General features: G+C 43.3%; 1 protein-coding gene across 9 annotated transcripts in view; it reads left to right on the forward strand.

The window, feature by feature from the left end:
* The window catches only part of LOC122548836 (vacuolar protein sorting-associated protein 13B-like), a 968370-nt gene that overhangs the window by 319381 nt on the left and 632265 nt on the right, over nucleotides 1-16724 (forward strand). For all 9 annotated transcript variants that reach the window (XM_043687672.1, XM_043687667.1, XM_043687669.1 and 6 more), the window contains one exon: nucleotides 15345-15524. In XM_043687672.1, coding sequence (XP_043543607.1) covers nucleotides 15345-15524 — 180 coding nt within the window. The remainder of the gene's footprint in view (nucleotides 1-15344; nucleotides 15525-16724) is intronic.

Below are 16724 nucleotides of genomic sequence, written 5' to 3' on the forward strand. Positions count from 1 at the left end.
GGGTGCTCCGGTTTCCTCCCACAGTTCGAAAATGTGCAGGTTAGGTGAATTGGCCATGCTAAACTCCCCGTAGTGTTAGGTTAAGGGGTAAATGTAGGGGAATGGGTCCGGGTGGGTTGCGCTTCGGTGGGTCTGTGTGGACTTGTTGGGCCGAAGAACCTGTTTCCACACTGTAAGTAATCTAATCTAAAAAAGAATGTCTTCACCCAGAGGGTTGTGAATCTATGGAAATCCCTGCCCAGTTAAGTGACTGAGATTTCCTCAGTAAATGGTTTTAAGGCTAAGATAGCTAATTTTTTGAAGAGTAAAGGAATTAAAGGTAATGGTTTGAGGGTGATTAATGGAGCTGAGGCCACGAAAAGATCAGCTATGATCTTACTGAATGGAGGTACAGGCTCGAAGGGCCAGGTGACCTACTCCTGCTCCTGGTTCTTATGTTCTTTTCTCAAAGTGCTCCACAAACAACCATTATTTTTGAAGTATATTCAATGCAGTTAATTTGCATATAGCAAAGTCCCATAAGTATCCATAGAATCCTTACAGTGTGGAAACAGGCCATTTGGCTGAACAAGTTCACACCAGTCCTCAAGAGCACCCCACCCAGACCCACCCCCCGACTCTATCCTTGTAACGTTGCACTTCCCATGGCTAACCCACCTAGCCTACACATCCTTGAACACTGAGTAATTTAGCATGGCCAATCCACCTAACCTAAGTAGTAATATGTTTCCTCATAATAAATACATAGGAGCAAGATTTGGTTATTTAGGCCCTCAAGCTAATCTGCCATTCAGCGAGATTGTGATTGATCTGTGAATTAACTTGTCATGGAAGTAAATTTTGTTATCAGATAAATCTTAGCCAGGACCCAGACAAACTCTCCCATTAACATGAGTGCTTTGATTAACATTTCATCTAAAAGACAGGGCTGCACAGTGTGGTACTTCTATCATAGTGCAGCAAGTCTGATTATTGCTGAGTTTTTCTGGGGCGGGTCTTCAATTCATAACGTTGTGACTCCGAGGTGAGAATGGTATCACTGAGCCAAGTTTGAAGTTTGGTATTTATGACTTTTAGACATTTCCCAATCTGTTTTTACTTTGGCAAGCTATTCTGCTTCACATTTGACATAGTTGTCCTTTTTATCTTTTTCTCCTTCAAATTTCTGCTCTCAGCTGGTCTCAAGCTAAATGATTCTTTTGAACCAAGCATTGTACAAAAGGTCAAGTTCTCTTTTGTTAATTGCACTGTCAGCTTCCTATCATATTCCTGAACAAAAGAAATTTCCAAATTAATTAGTCTTCTAAAAATCCTATTGCATTTACCATATTAATGAAAAACTTCAATCTGAACGTTTTTAAAAACATTTCTCTGTAACTATTAAGGGAAGAACCTTCAAAAGAGTTGAATCCATCATCTGAACCAACCATGAAACTTTTATTACTTTGTACGAATTTTTCATTGTCATCTTAAATATTACAGATACTTACAATGTCACTCATCTTCACAATGCTGTAGATACTCTTGCCAACACGCAAGCTTGAACCGTGGCAGTCAACGTGGTTAAGATATTTCTTATGGTGGAAGGTGTAGCACCTTGGGGCACTTTGCTATGTTAATTACTCCATATGGATACAAGATGTTGTGTTTGGAATAAACTGCTCTTGTCCCACAAGCAAAATTCTTAATTGTTTAAGGGCTACTTTTGAATGCTTTGCTTCCAATGCTGCTTTGGTTCCTCCTGAAATAACTCCACAGAGGCCAGTATTCCTTCACCAATCATCCTTTATTTACACATGGAGAATCCTTGACACTGTTCCAGCTTCCTCATAGCCAGCTTTCAGAGTGAACAGAACCTCTGACACTCCTGTTTATGTTACCAGCCAGGACTGCCTGATTGGATTAGATTAATAGCCCCAGTCAGGGAACTCATATTCTATGAGATCTATCTGGCTGATATCGTTACAATCACTACATCTCTCTCCCTCTGAGTCTGAATACATAAGCTCATTATTTTATTGCAGCTCCTCCTGGGGTGTTTTAGCACTGGATCAGGTTTCTCCAACTCTGTCTCTGATAGCGTGTAACGCACAGTAGCTGGCCTCTTGCACCCAGAGCTCTCAGAAGAAATTAATTCTCCTCTTCGGGTGGCAAAGGCTTCGAGTGGTGACATCCGCCATGTCCATCCCAAATTCCGAGATTCCTTTCATGCTTGACAGAGAGGGTGAGCCCGCAGATTCCAGAACAGTCGTAAAGGCAGTCGAGGAGCCGAGCACGTTTTGCTCCCTCACTGTTTGCAAGTTTGCAGCTTTCACATAGTCCACCTGCTTGTTTAGGACTGTCGCATCACTGTGACTTTGTATGTCATTGGACCTGACCTTGCATCGACCATGCCTCTTACCCATGCAGGGCTATTCCCATTGCTTCTGGACCAAACTTCGCTGTCTCAAGTTCACATGCTGGCATCAACTAAGATGGCTTGCCGGTCTGGATCCTGAAGAAAGTTTTAAGCATTTAGTCCCCAAGGCTTGGCTTAGTTTTCGGGTTTCGGCGTGGGCTGACCGAGAATCCCTCTGATCAGGATATGTCCTGAGTGAGGCTATGCAAATGCCTGCACTCAAGAGACATTCCCCAAGCTCAGTGAGGGTGTCCACTTCCACTGGAATACCCTGCATCTCAAACACTCCACTTGCCGCATTAAAGCCAGTTGTAGTGCCATTGGGCTTCAACTAGTAGGCGCTTTTGCATGGTTACACCATTAATCCCATATACCAACTGGTCTTTCTGCATGTCATTAAGAGTTCAACCAAAGCCACATGCCTCTGCTAGTCAACTTAACCTAGTCAAAAATCCCAAAACGTTTTTCCCTCATTCTTACATTTCTGAGTAAAACTGATAGCATCTCAGAATTAGAAGAGACTTGGGATCTTCATAATCCTTAACTAAATCCATCAATTCTTGAAAGGTTCTATTCTGTGGTGCCTCAGGAAAAGTTAGGCTCCTAAATTTAGGACGGATTGGAAATGGGCTTTCTCCCAGCAGGCTAATCATAACCTAACAGGCGTAACCATGTCTGTCACTCAAAATCCCAGCTTCATGATGTCATACAGCTCAGGAAAAGGCCTGTTGAGTCTATACCAGTCAAAAACAGGCACGTAACTGTTCTAATTCTATTTTTGAGCAGTTGCCCCAAAGCCATCTATGCCTTGGCATCACAAGTACACATCTAAATACTGCATAATTGCTGTGAGGTTTTCTGACTCTACCACCCTTAAAAAGGCAGAGAGTTCCAGATTCCCACACTGTCGGAGTTTTCTCTGCATCTCCTCTAAACTGTAGACTCCCCCCGCCACCCGCCCTTAAATGTCTGTCTCCCTGCTCATCAGGATTTCCTACTCGTTCTTAGCTGTCCTCTGTTAAATGTTGTCTTGATGTTAAGCAATGCTGCTCCAACTCCAGTGATTCTGGAGGAATTCCCCAATGTTTTCAATAACTGGGACTGATCATTCATCCAAGCAAGCCTTTTCTGTTTGAAATACACCTATTCAAAAGGCCTCTTTCTATCTGAAATGCTCCATCAAACCTATTAAACCAATATCTTGGTTGAATTTCAGAATCAGAGGTTTGCCAAAATGCACTGTAATTAGATATCGAGATTTAGCTTCATGTGACAAGGTGTCTTGATTATGAAATATCTCTTGCATCATTATTCAGGGCTTAAAGCCAGCTCTGACTTTGTAGCTTTAACTTTACGCTATGGGTTACATTTGGCATTTTATAAAATTGTTTTTCTCGTTCAAAGCATTTAAAGTTTTGACCTCCAAGCTTATTCTCATCTTTTAGCCAGATGACTTGATCATTATAGCGTTTGGTAATAGAACAACATTCTTAGATCTGGTCTCATATCAGTGTTTTTGTGAGATTCCACCTAAACCTCAGCTTATGGGCGGCACAGTAGCTCAGTGGTTAGCACTGCTGCCTCACAGCACCAGGATCCCATGTTCAATTCCAGTCCTGGGCGACTGTCTGTGTGGAGTTTGCACGTTCTCCCTGTGTTTGCGTGGATTTCCTCCAGGTGCTCCGGTTTCCTCCCCCAGTGCAGGTCAGGTGAATTGGCCATGCTAAATTGCCCATAGTGTTGGTGCATTAGTCAGAGGAAAAATGGGTCTGGGTGGGTTACTCACCGGAGAGTCGGTGTGTGCTTGTTGAGCCGAAGGGACTGTTTCCACACTGTAGGGAATCTAATCGAATCTTAATGTGGTATCAATATTTCATTTGCACCATATGGTGATTTATTCTCAATTTCATAAATCTGAAGAAGGACCATGCAACATTATAGGAAACCATTCATTCCAACATTCTTTGACAGAATGGGCCCACTTGCATTCCCATCTTCTTTCCCCATCCCATGTTAGTATTCATTCTCTTAATAGGATGTTAAATAATCTAGGAGTTAAAGGTAACAAGGCAAACAGGGTGTTATGGATAAATTAGTTAATTGAATTAAAATGTATATAAAGAAGAGTCAGCCAGAAGGATGGAGCATTTTATAGTGTGTGGTTGGTTGAAATAAAACTCTAACTACAAAGTATATGCCTGGATTTTGTCTAAAAGCATTGAAGTTGTAATGCACAACATTCCACACCATTGTATTGGAAGCATTTCAAAGAAAATTCACTTGGCTGACTCCTGGAATGGAAGAGTTGTCTTATAAAGTAAGGTTAACATAACAACTAGGAGCAGAAATTGGCAACTCAGCCTTTGAGCCTGCTCTGCCATTTAAAATGATCATAACCAATCTCACCTTGCCTTCAACTTCACTTTCCAGCTGACACTCCATAGCCCGTCAAACCATTGCTCATTCAGTCAATATCCCAGCATCCACTGCATGCTGGGGTAGTGAATTCCACAGGTTCATGATCCTTTGAGAGAAGTCATTTCTGCTCATCACTGTTTTAAATCTATTATCCCTTAGCCGAAAACGATGACCTATTATTCTCGGTTGCCTCATAAGGGGAGACATCCACCCTAGGTCTACTTTGTCAATCCCCTTTAACATCTTATATACCTCAATTTGACCTCTCCTCATTCTTCTAAACTGTAAAGAATATTGGCCTGAACTGCTCGTAAGATAAGACCCTCAACTCTGGAATCAATCGGATGAAACACCTTTAGAGCTGCTTCCAATGCAACAAGATACCTCCTCATGTAATGGGACCGAAACTGTTTGCACTGCTCCAGGTACAGTTTCATGCATGCCTTGTACAGTTGTAACAACATTTCCCTGCTTTTATATTTTATTCCTTTAGCACTAAATGCTAAAATTCCATTGACCTCCCTTAATATATAAAAGCTAGTTTTCTGTGATTCATGCACAAGGACAGCTCGATCCCTCTGCACGGAAGCACTTTGCAGTTTCTCTCCAATTCTCTCGTTAGAGAGAGGTTGAGAGGTGATTTAATAGAGACATACAAGATGATCAGAGGATTAGATAGGGTGGACACTGAGAGCCTTTTTCCTCGGATGGTGATGGGTAGCACAGGGGACATAGTTTTAAATTGAGGGGTGATAGATATACGACAGGTGTCAGAGGTAAGTTCTTTACTCAGAGAGTAGTAAGGGTTTGGAACACCTTGCCTGCAACAGTAGTAAACTTGCCAACTTTAAGGGCATTTAAATGGTCATATGAATGATAATGGAATAGTCCAGGTTAGATGGGCTTCAGGATGGTTTAACAGGTTGGCGCAACATCGAAGGCCAAAATGCCTGTACTGTGCTGTAATGTTCTTTGTTCGAATAAGATAATAAATTGCTTTTTCAGTCTTCTGATCAAATTGTTGACATCACACTTATTCACGTTAAACTCCATCGGCCAAATTTAGCCCATTCACCTAACCTATCCCTATCTATTTGTAAATTTGTTTTTTTCTGCATTGCAACTTACTTTCCCATCTATATTGGTGTCATCTTCAAACTTGGCTACAGTACCTTCCACTCTTGCATCAAAGTCTTCAGTGTAAATTTTAAATAGTTAGGGCCTGAGGTCCAAACCCTATGTGACCCCACAAGTTACATCTTGCCAACTGTAAAAAGACCCATTTATCCTAACTCTGCTCTTTGTTGAAGGGCCAATCTTCTGTCTGTGAGCAGATTGGGCCTGTATTTACAGGAGTTCAGAAGAATGAGAAGTAGTCTTAGTGAAATATAGATGAATCTGTGGGGTTTGGGAGGATAGATGCCAAGAGGATGTTTCCCCTCTTGGGAAATATCAACTAAGGGACAATATCAACCAACTAAAAAATAGGGTGTTTCTTATTTGAGATGAAGATGAGGACAGATTTCTTCCTTCAGAGGGTCATTTGTGTTTGGCTGAAAAAATATGCATTTTATCCAAGCTTTTTATCTTGCACTCATTTGGACAATTCACAGGAAGTACCACAGAAAAAGAACAGGAATGTCCACACTGTCTAAGTCTTGTCCAAATTTCAAACCAGAAAGTTTGACTCTGACTAAATCATTCCAAAAGAAATGCACCAGTGAATGGCTGTCACCTTTTTATTGTCTTGTTTGAACCGGAACAGTGTATGAACATTGGGCAGGCTATGACCTAGTGGTATTATTGTTGGACTGTTAATCCAGAGACCAGGTACTGAGTTCCAATCCTGCCATTGCAGATTGTGGAATTTGTAATTAAGAGCTTAATGGAACCATTGCCGATTGTCAGGAAAGTCCCATCTGCTTCGCTAATGTCCTGCAGGGGAGGAAATCTGCTATCCTCACCTAGTCTAGCCTGCATGTGACTCCAGACCCACAGCAATGTGATTGACTCTCAACTGCCCACTGGGCAATTAGGAATGGGCAGTGATGCCCTCATGCCATGAATGAATAAAAAAGAAAAGTACTTTCTGTCTGCAATGGACAGGGCACTGTGTATTAAGACATGTGGGCGGCACAGTGGTTAGCACTGCTGCCTCACAGCGCCAGAGACCCGGGTTCAATTCCCGCCTCAGGCGACTGTGTGGAGTTTGCATGTTCTCCCCGTGTCTGCGTGGGTTTCCTCCGGGTGCTCCGGTTTCCTCCCACAGTCCAAAGATGTGCAGGTCAGGTGAATTGGCCATGCTAAATTGCCCGTAGTGTTAGGTAAGGGGTAAATGTAGGGGTATGGGTGGGTTGCGCTTCGGCGGGTCGGTGTGGACTTGTTGGGCCGAAGGGCTTGTTTCCACACTGTAATGTAATCTAAAATCTAATCTAAATCTAAATGTCACTTCCATACACACAGATGTGGCATACTGAAAAACTGAATAACACTCCAAAATTGGTTGTCAATGTAATTTTTTGCACACTTGGGATCATTTAGCAAATGTCTAGTTAGTCAATCACATTTTATGTGCTGGCACGGGTTGGTTGGGTATGGTCAGTACCTTGTTAGTTTCAAACAACCAAATGTCTGTGCGATTTAGATATGATCTGCCAGCCTTTGGGCTGCAAACGTTGGTACTTTGTCCATTGTTTTGCCTTTACCGGGTTGGACTCTATTTTCCTACCATTCAGTGTTCTCGTTTTGTGCTGTGTGGATGTCGTTTTCTGTTTTTTTTTGTTTCTTGCATTTTGCCTTGATGAGAGCTAATTGAGAAACTTCCACAAAATGTGTCTTTCTTCAGCAATACTCAGGTTCTGAACTACCAAAGGACCATTTGTCTTTGCAATTCTCTTTCCCAGTGAGCAATGGAGGCTGGGTCATTGAATATGAGGCTGGTTTTGAAATATTTTTGATTGACAAAGGAATCAAGTATCATGAGGATGCAGGTAGAAAAGTGGAGTGAAGATAACCAGATAGATTAGTCATGATCTTATTGAGTGGTGGAGCAACTTAGATGGGCAGATTGATCTACTTATGCACCTCATCCTTGGGATCTTCTGGTTACTTCCCTTTTTTTTCCCAAATGCCCTGCAGTTTTCTTTCCTTCAAGTCTATGTTTAATTGTCTATTGAGTCTGTTTCTGGCAATCTTTAATAGTGCTTTCCAGATCATCATAAACTGCTGCATCAAAAAAAATCTTCCCTTCTCCCCACTGGTGCTTTTGCCAATTAGTTTCAATCTGCATTTTCTGGTTACTGACATTCCTGCCAATGGAAACAGTTTACCCTTATTTACTCCAAAATGCTTCATAATTTCAAACATCTTTATTAAGTCTCCCGTTAACCTTCTATGCTCTGAGATAGTCAAATTCAGTCTCTATAATACAAAAATAACAACAGAAAATGCTGGTAATTCTCAGGTCTGGCAATGTGTGTGGAGTGAAATGGAGCTGACATTTAAGTTGTTGACATTTTGTCAGAGCCCAGCTACTTTATTCTTTCCACATAATTGATGAAATGTAATGAAGCCTTGAGTAAGGTAGAAGGACTGTTAATAATAAGAAATTCTTTCAGGCAATTGTTTCAGGACTGTGGGCAGGCATATTTTTAACAGATATGTCTAAACACTCAAAAAAACTGACTTTGCCATAGGTGTGATGATCCCAGTGTTGGAATGATTTCTGTCTTGGGAATCTTGTGTATCAGTGGTTGTGACCTTTCTAGTGGGGCCCAGTTCAGATGCTGTCGCAATAAGTAGTGGGTGATGTGTCCAACACTGGGATGGCCAGAGCCATCCAGGGGTCAATCGAGAGGGCAGCACGATTGCACTGCTGCCTCACAGTGCTAGGGACCCAGGTTTGATCCCAGCCTCTGGCGTCTGTCTATCTGGAGTTTCTACATTCTCCCCGTGTGTGCATGGGTTCCTCTAGGTGATCTGGTTTCCCCTCTCAGTTCAAAGATGTGCAGGTTAGGTGTATTGGCCATGCTAAAAAATTTGTTCCGTAATGTCTAGCAATGTGCAGGTTAGGTGGGTTAGCCATAGTAAAAAAAAAACAACCCATGTGTGGTTATGGGGATGAGGTGACGGGGTGGGTCTGGGTGGGATGCTCTTCAGAGGGTCAGTGCAGACTCAATGGGCTGAATGGACTCTTTCTGTGCTGTAGGGATTTTATGATTGAGTGTGTCCCAGGTCATGATCTGTAGGCAGCTTCACCGTGGATTGTGAGTGTTACTTGAGTGAATGCAGGAGGATTGGGTGGTGCACAATAAAGACTACTGGAACCATCAGCCACATCCTATTGACTGGCAGTACATTATGGATCTGTTTACAGGAGAAATGATTCCACCTGTGCAGTTACTTGTCTGCAGACATATTGACAGTGACCAGTTTTCTTCTTCTTTGATCAGTCTTTATGATGGAAGGCACTTCAAACATCCCGTTAACACTAAAGATGGGGAGGAATTATGTACCATCACCATCACTAGAGAAGTAATATTAGGCAAACAAATGGGGCTAAAGGCAGATAAATCCCCTTAACCTGATGGCTTGCATCCTAAGATCCTAAAAGTAGTAGTGACCGGGTAGTGGATGTGTTACGGTTTTAGTTTTTCAAACATCTGGAGGATTGGAATACTATTAATGTGACATTTCAATTTCAAAAGGGAGGGATGCAAAAAAGCAGGAAATCATAGGCCAACCAACCTAACCTCTATTGTTTGGAAACATGTTGGAATCAATTATTAGGAAAAATTGTAATCTAATCAGCGGAGTCAGCAAGGCTTCATGAAAGGAAAATCACAAGTGACTGGTTTATTATAGTTTTTTGCGAAAATCTCAACCACTGTAGATAGTGGGGAATCAGTAGATGTGTTGTATTTGGACTTCCAGAAGTCATTCGACAGGTATCTCACTAAAGATTAAGTCACAAGAGCCCATGGTATTGGAGTTAGTATATTGGTGTGGCTAGAGAATTTTCTAATGGCAGAAAACAGTATGGGGTAAGGAGTTCTTTCTCAAATTGATCAAATAGAGTTTTACAGGATCAGTGCTGGAAATGCAACTGTTTACAATGTATATTAATGACTTGGAGGAAGGGAGCACATTTACTGGAGCCAAATTTGCAGATGACACAAATAACTCGAAAGGCAAATTGTGAGAGGGCTTTAAGTAAGTGGGCAAAAAGTTGGCAAATGGAGTATGATGTGGAAAAATGTGAAGGGGCGGCACAGTGGCTCAGTGGGTAGCACTGCTGCCTCACAGCACCAGGGTCCCAGCTTTGGGCGACTGTCTGTGTGGAGTTTGCTCATTCTCCCCGTGTCTGCGTGGGTTTCCTCCGGGTGCTCTGATTTCCTCCCACAGTCCAAAGATGTGCAGATCAGGTGAATTGGCCATGCTAAATTGCCCATAGTGTTAGGTGCATTAGTCAGAGGGAAGTGGGTCTGGGTGGGTTACTCTTTGAAGGGTCGGTGTGGACTTGTTGGGCCGAAGGGCCTGTTTCCACACTGTAGGGAATCTAATCTAATTTTTAAAAAGTTGTTCATTTTGAAAGAGTAAACAAAAGAACAGTATTGCATAAGTGGAGAGAAACTGCAGAAAACTGCAACACAAAAGGATTTGGGGATACTTGTGCATGAAACACAGAAAGCTAGCACACAGGAAGACTAATCAGGAAGACTAATGGACTGTTTGCCCTTATTTCAAGGTTGGGGGGGAGGGGGGAGGGAAGTTGAGTATAAGAGTTAGGAAATTTTACTGCAGCTGTGAGTCCACATCTGGAGTACTGAGAGTAGTTTTAATCCCCTTATTTAATGAACAACATTGTTTCATTGGAGACAGTTAGGAAAAGATTCAGTAGGATATTCCTGGCATGCAGGGGTTGTCTTATGAGCAAAGATTGGGACTACTCACTGGAGCAGGAAAAGCACAGCAGGTCAAGCAGCATCTGAGGAGCAGGAGATTTGGGCATAAGCCCTTCAGGAATGTTGGAGGGGAGGAAGGGGGCTGAAAGATAAATAGGAGGGTGAGGGTGGGGCTGGGGAGTGAGGGAATGTAGCTGGGAAGGCAATAGGTAGATGCTGGTGGGATGTGATTGTGATAGGTTGGAGGGAAACATGGAGTGGATAGGTGGAAAGGAAGATGGACAGGTAGGACAGTTCAAGATGGCGGTGCCAAGTTGGAGGGTTGGATCTGGGATGAGGTGGGGGGGATGGGAGATTTGGAAACTAATGTTGCCGCCTATGCCACCTACACCCCCACTGATGTCACTCTCGGGAATACTGCCGATGACTATGCCGTCCCCGCACACGCTTCTGAAAGCACCGCTTCTGTTTACGCTCTCATGCATGCCACTTCCGTTCCCGCTGATGTCACTCACTGAAGCTCTGCCATGTCGCCTCTAGCCACCACTGAAAATGTCGCTACAGAAGACACCGCTTCTGCAAACACCACCCAGAATGTCACTTCCGCCCCCACGGATGCCACCAAATGCACTGCTTCTGTACCCCTGACCATCCCTGTTTACGTCACACCCTTTGGTGATGTCACCAATGCTCACATCTCAGCCCCTACTCCAGTGACAGTTTCTGCCTGCACTCCCAACTCTAGCTCTACACCAGGTCCTAGCCCCCAACCCTGCCGAGTTTTTACCACTCCCTAGACCGTCCCCTCACTGAGGATGAATGATCAGTCCTTAGTAAAGGTCTCACCTGTATCCCACTATGCTTCTGGGTCAACGAATTCCATCCACGTCGTGACATCAAATATTTCTTCTGCCACCTTGGTGCTTACTTTTTCAATCATCAATCCCACCCATCCTCCATGGATGTCTACTCCTGCCTCCAATATACTCCATCCTCTTGGACACCCCGTCCTAGTCTCTTAACAACCCTCGACCTCCACTTCATCTCCGCTGTGAAATTGACCACCTCAACCTGTCCACCCCTGTCACCCACTCCAACCTCTCACCATCACAACGTGCAGCCCTCTGCTTCAATGCCATCCTCACCATTAAACCAGCAGGCAAGGAGTGGGGGGCACTTGTAGTTTGGTGCACTGACTTCTACGTCACTGAAGCCAGGTGCCAACTCACGGATCCTCCTCCTACCACCCCCTCGACCACGATTTCACCTCCCATCACCAAACCATCATGTCTCAGACTATACACACTGTCATCACCTCCTGGAATCTTCCAACCACCACCTTGAACCTCATTGTTCTGCAACTTTGCACTGCCTGGTTCACCCTCTTATTCAAGATTCACTGCCCTGACTGTCCTGGTTGACCTATTGTCTCCGCCTACACCTTCCTCACCGAACGTATCTCCTCATATCTCGAGACCGTCCTGTCCCCTTTGGTCCAGGAGCTCCCCACATACACTTGGGACACCATCCATGTCCTCCTTCGTGACTTCCCGTTTCCCCAGCCCCCAACATCTCATCTTCATCATGGACATCCAGTCCCTGTACGCGTCCATTCGCCATGGGGAAGGCCTCCAAGCCCCCTGTTTCTTCCTCTCCTGCCGACGTAACCAGTATCCCTCCATCAACACACTCATTCAATTGGTGGAAGTGAATCACCCTCAACAACTTCTCCTTCAAATCCTCCTGCTTCCTTCAGACCAAAGGGGTAGCCATGGGCACCCACATAGGCCCCAGCTATGCCTGCCTCTTCGTAGGATACGTGGAACAGTCTGTCTACTGCAGTTATACCATCCCCCATCTCTTCATCTGCTACATTGATGACTGTATTGTCGCCACCTCGTGCTCTCAAGAGGAAGTTGAACAGTTCGTCAACTTCACTAACACCTTCCACCCTGACCTTAAGTTCACCTTGACCATCTCAGACACTTCCTACCCTTCCTGGACCTCTCTGTCTCTACATGGGCATCGATTTCAAACCCACCAACTTACACTGCTCCTAGGAGGATCTTCCACTCCAGGACATTGCAGCTGGCCTATTTCAGGAATTGCAGTTTCCCTTCCCACATGGTCAACATTGCCCTCCAGCGCATTTCCTCCACTTCCTGCACCTCTGCCCTTGAACCCCACCCCTCCAACTGCAACAACCCCCCTTTTCTCACCTTCCACCCCACTCATCTCTGGATACAGCGCATTATCCTCTGCCATTTTCACACCTAGAATGAGACCTCAACACCAGAGACATATTTCCCTCACCACTACATCTGCGTTCTGCAGAGACTATTCCCTACATGTCTCTATCATTAGGTCCACACCCCTCTCCAAACACTGCACTTTCCCTTGCTGCCAAAACAGGTGTAAAACTTGCGTTCACATCTCCCCTCTCATCTCCGTCCAAGGCCCCAAAGGATCTTTTCACATATGGCAAGATTTTCCTGCACATCCACCAACCTCATCTACTGTGTCCATCGCTCTCGATGCTGTCGCCTCTACATCAGAGCGAAAAATCGCAGAGTGTTTCAGGGAACACCTCTGGGGGACACGCAGCAAACAACCCCACCATCCTTTCGCAGACCAGTTCAACTCCCCTTCCCACTCCACCAAGGACATGGAAGTCCTGGGCCTTCTTCACCTCCAAATCAAAGCCATCTGATGACTGGAGGAAGAACGCCTTATTTTCTGCCTTGGGACTCTTCAACCACATGACATCAACATCAACTTCACTAGTTTCCAAATCTCCCCACCTCATCCAGATCCAAGCCTCCAACTCGGTACTGCCCTCTCGACCTGTACTACCTGTCCATTTTCCTTCCCACCGACCTATCACAGTTACCCCCACCTGCATCTACCTATCTTTCTAGTTATCTCCCCCAACCCTCACCCCTCTATTTATCTCTCAGCCCTTACCCCCCAAATTCCTGATGAAGGGCTTATGCCTGAAATGTTGACTCTCCTGCTCCTCAGATGCTGCCTGACCTGTTGTGTTTTTCTAGCGCCACACTTTTTTGACTCAGCATCTGCAGCCCTCACTTTCTCCTACTGTACTCACTGAAGTTGATCTCAATTAAACCTGCAGGATTTTAAAGGGGCTTAACAGCGTAAACACTGCGAAATGACATCAGCAATTGCTGGAAAACTCAGCAGGTCTGGCAGCACCTGTGGAAAGAAAGCAGACTTAATGTTTCAGATCCTGTGACCCTTCAGAACTGAGTTCTCCACAGATGCTGCAAGCTTTTCCATCCATTTCTGTTTTTGTTTCTGATTTCCAGCATGTGCAATTCTTTTGATTTTTTTTGCGAGATGTTGAGAAGATGTTTCCTTTCATGAGAGAATCTAGGGCCATAGGTCTCAGAATAAAGGGGTACCAATTTAAGACTGAGATGAGGAGGAATTTCTTCTGAGGGTTTTGAGTTTGGAACTTCTTGCCACAGAGAGCTGTGAGGGCTGAGATAGATTCTCGATCACTGTGGAACCAATGGTTATGGGGAAAGGGCAGGAAAATTAACGTGAGGAATGCCCGATCAGCCATGATCCTACTGAATGATGTAGCAAGCTCGAGAGACCAAGTGATCTACTCATGTTCCTGCTTCTTATGATCTTAACGGTAATTCTGTTTATGCCTCTTTGCCCTCATGCTGTACTCTTACCCTTGTGAGGTGAGATGTAGATATAGTAAAGGTCCTGTGTACTTTCCACACATTGCCATTGCTTTCAAATCCCCATGAATTGCTGTTATAATGACCTTTTTGTTTTGTGGCTGCACTAGGATGAATTGTTCCTGGGAAAAGCTGTTAATTACAGAAACAACTGCAAAATGCATAGGTGCATCTTTTTGCAGACACTTATTTTGAAACTATAAAATGAGCACAATTTCTAGTTTATTGGCAACTCATCAACAGTTCTTTACCATCTGCAAACATTTCTTCAAAAACAATATGGGTTCCTCTTTCATCCCGATTGTTATAGAACTGGTCTGTGGTGGCCTGCAGACTGCACAAGAATGCAGAACAAAGTTCATTAAGCTTTCAGTATGTTCATTCTCTGTATAAAAGATTCCCTCACATACCAAGATTCTACACAGCAAACCATTTGGTCCTCCCTGAAGATTGTGTGCTTTTATTACATTGTCATGATGCAGTTACCCTAAGGAATAATTTGTTTTGGTCAGCTGCTGGAAGATGAGCTTACATGAAGTGAAATCAATGTTCAAATAGCCTACCAGAATGATATCCCTTGGGATATTCCAAATAAAGGGCCCATGACCTGACACTTGATAACATACTTGCAGAATAGTTTATAGTCACAGATGTTCTGCTGTGGGTTGAAAAACTTTTTGAATCATCTGAGTCCACAGAACAACTTTTTCTTGGCTCATAGGCCTGGTTTATTGTTGTGGATTTCCTTGAAAATGCTTTTCCTAAAACATATGTTGAAATCCAAGATTCCACATGATTATAAACAGGCCAGTTAATTTCTTTATTCTGTTTGGTGTTAAGATCAACAGACAATCGGTTTGGATGTTACAAATCCATTAAACAAAATAATGATAAAAATATTTTCACCAATAGGAAGGAGTGATGGCATGAAGGAAAAATTGATTCCTCTGATACAAGGGCCTTCAGATACAAGAGAGTTGCACAAGAGCAAATGGCTCAATGAAAGCAGGAAACCTGAGTCACTGTTTGCCCCTGACCTGATAACTTTCACCATCCAGATTCCGCAGCAAATGGACAGTTATCATAACTCTGGTAAGTGCAAACTTCTTCACACTACTTTTATTTATTTTTGACATTCTTCTGAATTGCCAATGCGACCCACATTAAAAATACCACATTCAAAGACAGAAGAAATAATACAAATTTGTTAATTTGCTGTCTTGCTAATGCAGTTTTTGAGTCATATAGTACAAAAACAAGTCCTTCAGCTCAACTTGTGCATGCTGACCAACTTTCCTAAACTGAACTAGTCCCATTTGCCTGTGTTTGGCCCATTTCCCTCTAAAGCTTTTCTGTCCATCTACCTGTCCAAATGTCTTTTAAGTGTTGTAATTATATTTGCCTCTATCACTTCCTCTGGCTGTGTTTTACTGAAGCAATGACTGTGTTCCATGTAAGGCGCAGATATGAGATAAAATAAGATATTGAGTAGAATTGTTTGAGATAAAGAGCAACGTGTTTTGGAGATTAAAAAAAATCAATTGTTAAGTACCTTTTTAAATCAATCTGTTCAGAAGTGTTATTGCATACCTCAAGAGTAATCAAGACATGAGGCTGAGCGTCCTAGCTCAAAGATAGGAAGAATAACACTGAGCCCTTCATATATGTACCACACACACTGACCAATTGTACCACAAGAGTGGTACATTGTGTGTCCAGGCAAATATATTTGCTCTGAGTTTGAATATATGATTGTCTTCCCCTGGTGAAAATAACCAAAACGATTGCAAGAATTTTGTCTCCTAGATTTGTTAGTGCGGTTGGTGGGAGTTTAAACTAATTTCACAGGATGGTGGGGTATGGAGTGGAGATACAGTAGGGAGTGATGCACAAATATAGAAGAAGAACCGAGTCTTTCCAGAAGATAGTGCATAACATATTCCAGTTAAGGCACAAAGGAGCATGGCAAGTCTGGATGTCATTTATTGTAACATAAGGGGTTTTGTGAGTGAAACAGAAGAGTTGAGGGTGTTGATTAACACGTTTACATATGACATCATTGCTATCTTGGAGATATGATTGAGGGAGGGGCAGGGCTGTCAACTCAATATTCCAGAACATAGAATGTTTAGGCGAGATAAGCTGAAGTGTAAAAATATTGATCGAGGAGTTAATTACATAGTAAGAATGGATGGGATCTTCCTCAAATGAGACCATTTAGATAGAACTTTGTTGGAGGTGAAATATTGACTTCTAAATTGTAACAGATAGAAACCCACAGAAATTTAAGTA

The sequence above is a fragment of the Chiloscyllium plagiosum genome, chromosome 4, assembly GCF_004010195.1.
Source record: "Chiloscyllium plagiosum isolate BGI_BamShark_2017 chromosome 4, ASM401019v2, whole genome shotgun sequence".
In the NCBI taxonomy this organism is placed as follows: Eukaryota; Metazoa; Chordata; class Chondrichthyes; order Orectolobiformes; family Hemiscylliidae; genus Chiloscyllium; species Chiloscyllium plagiosum.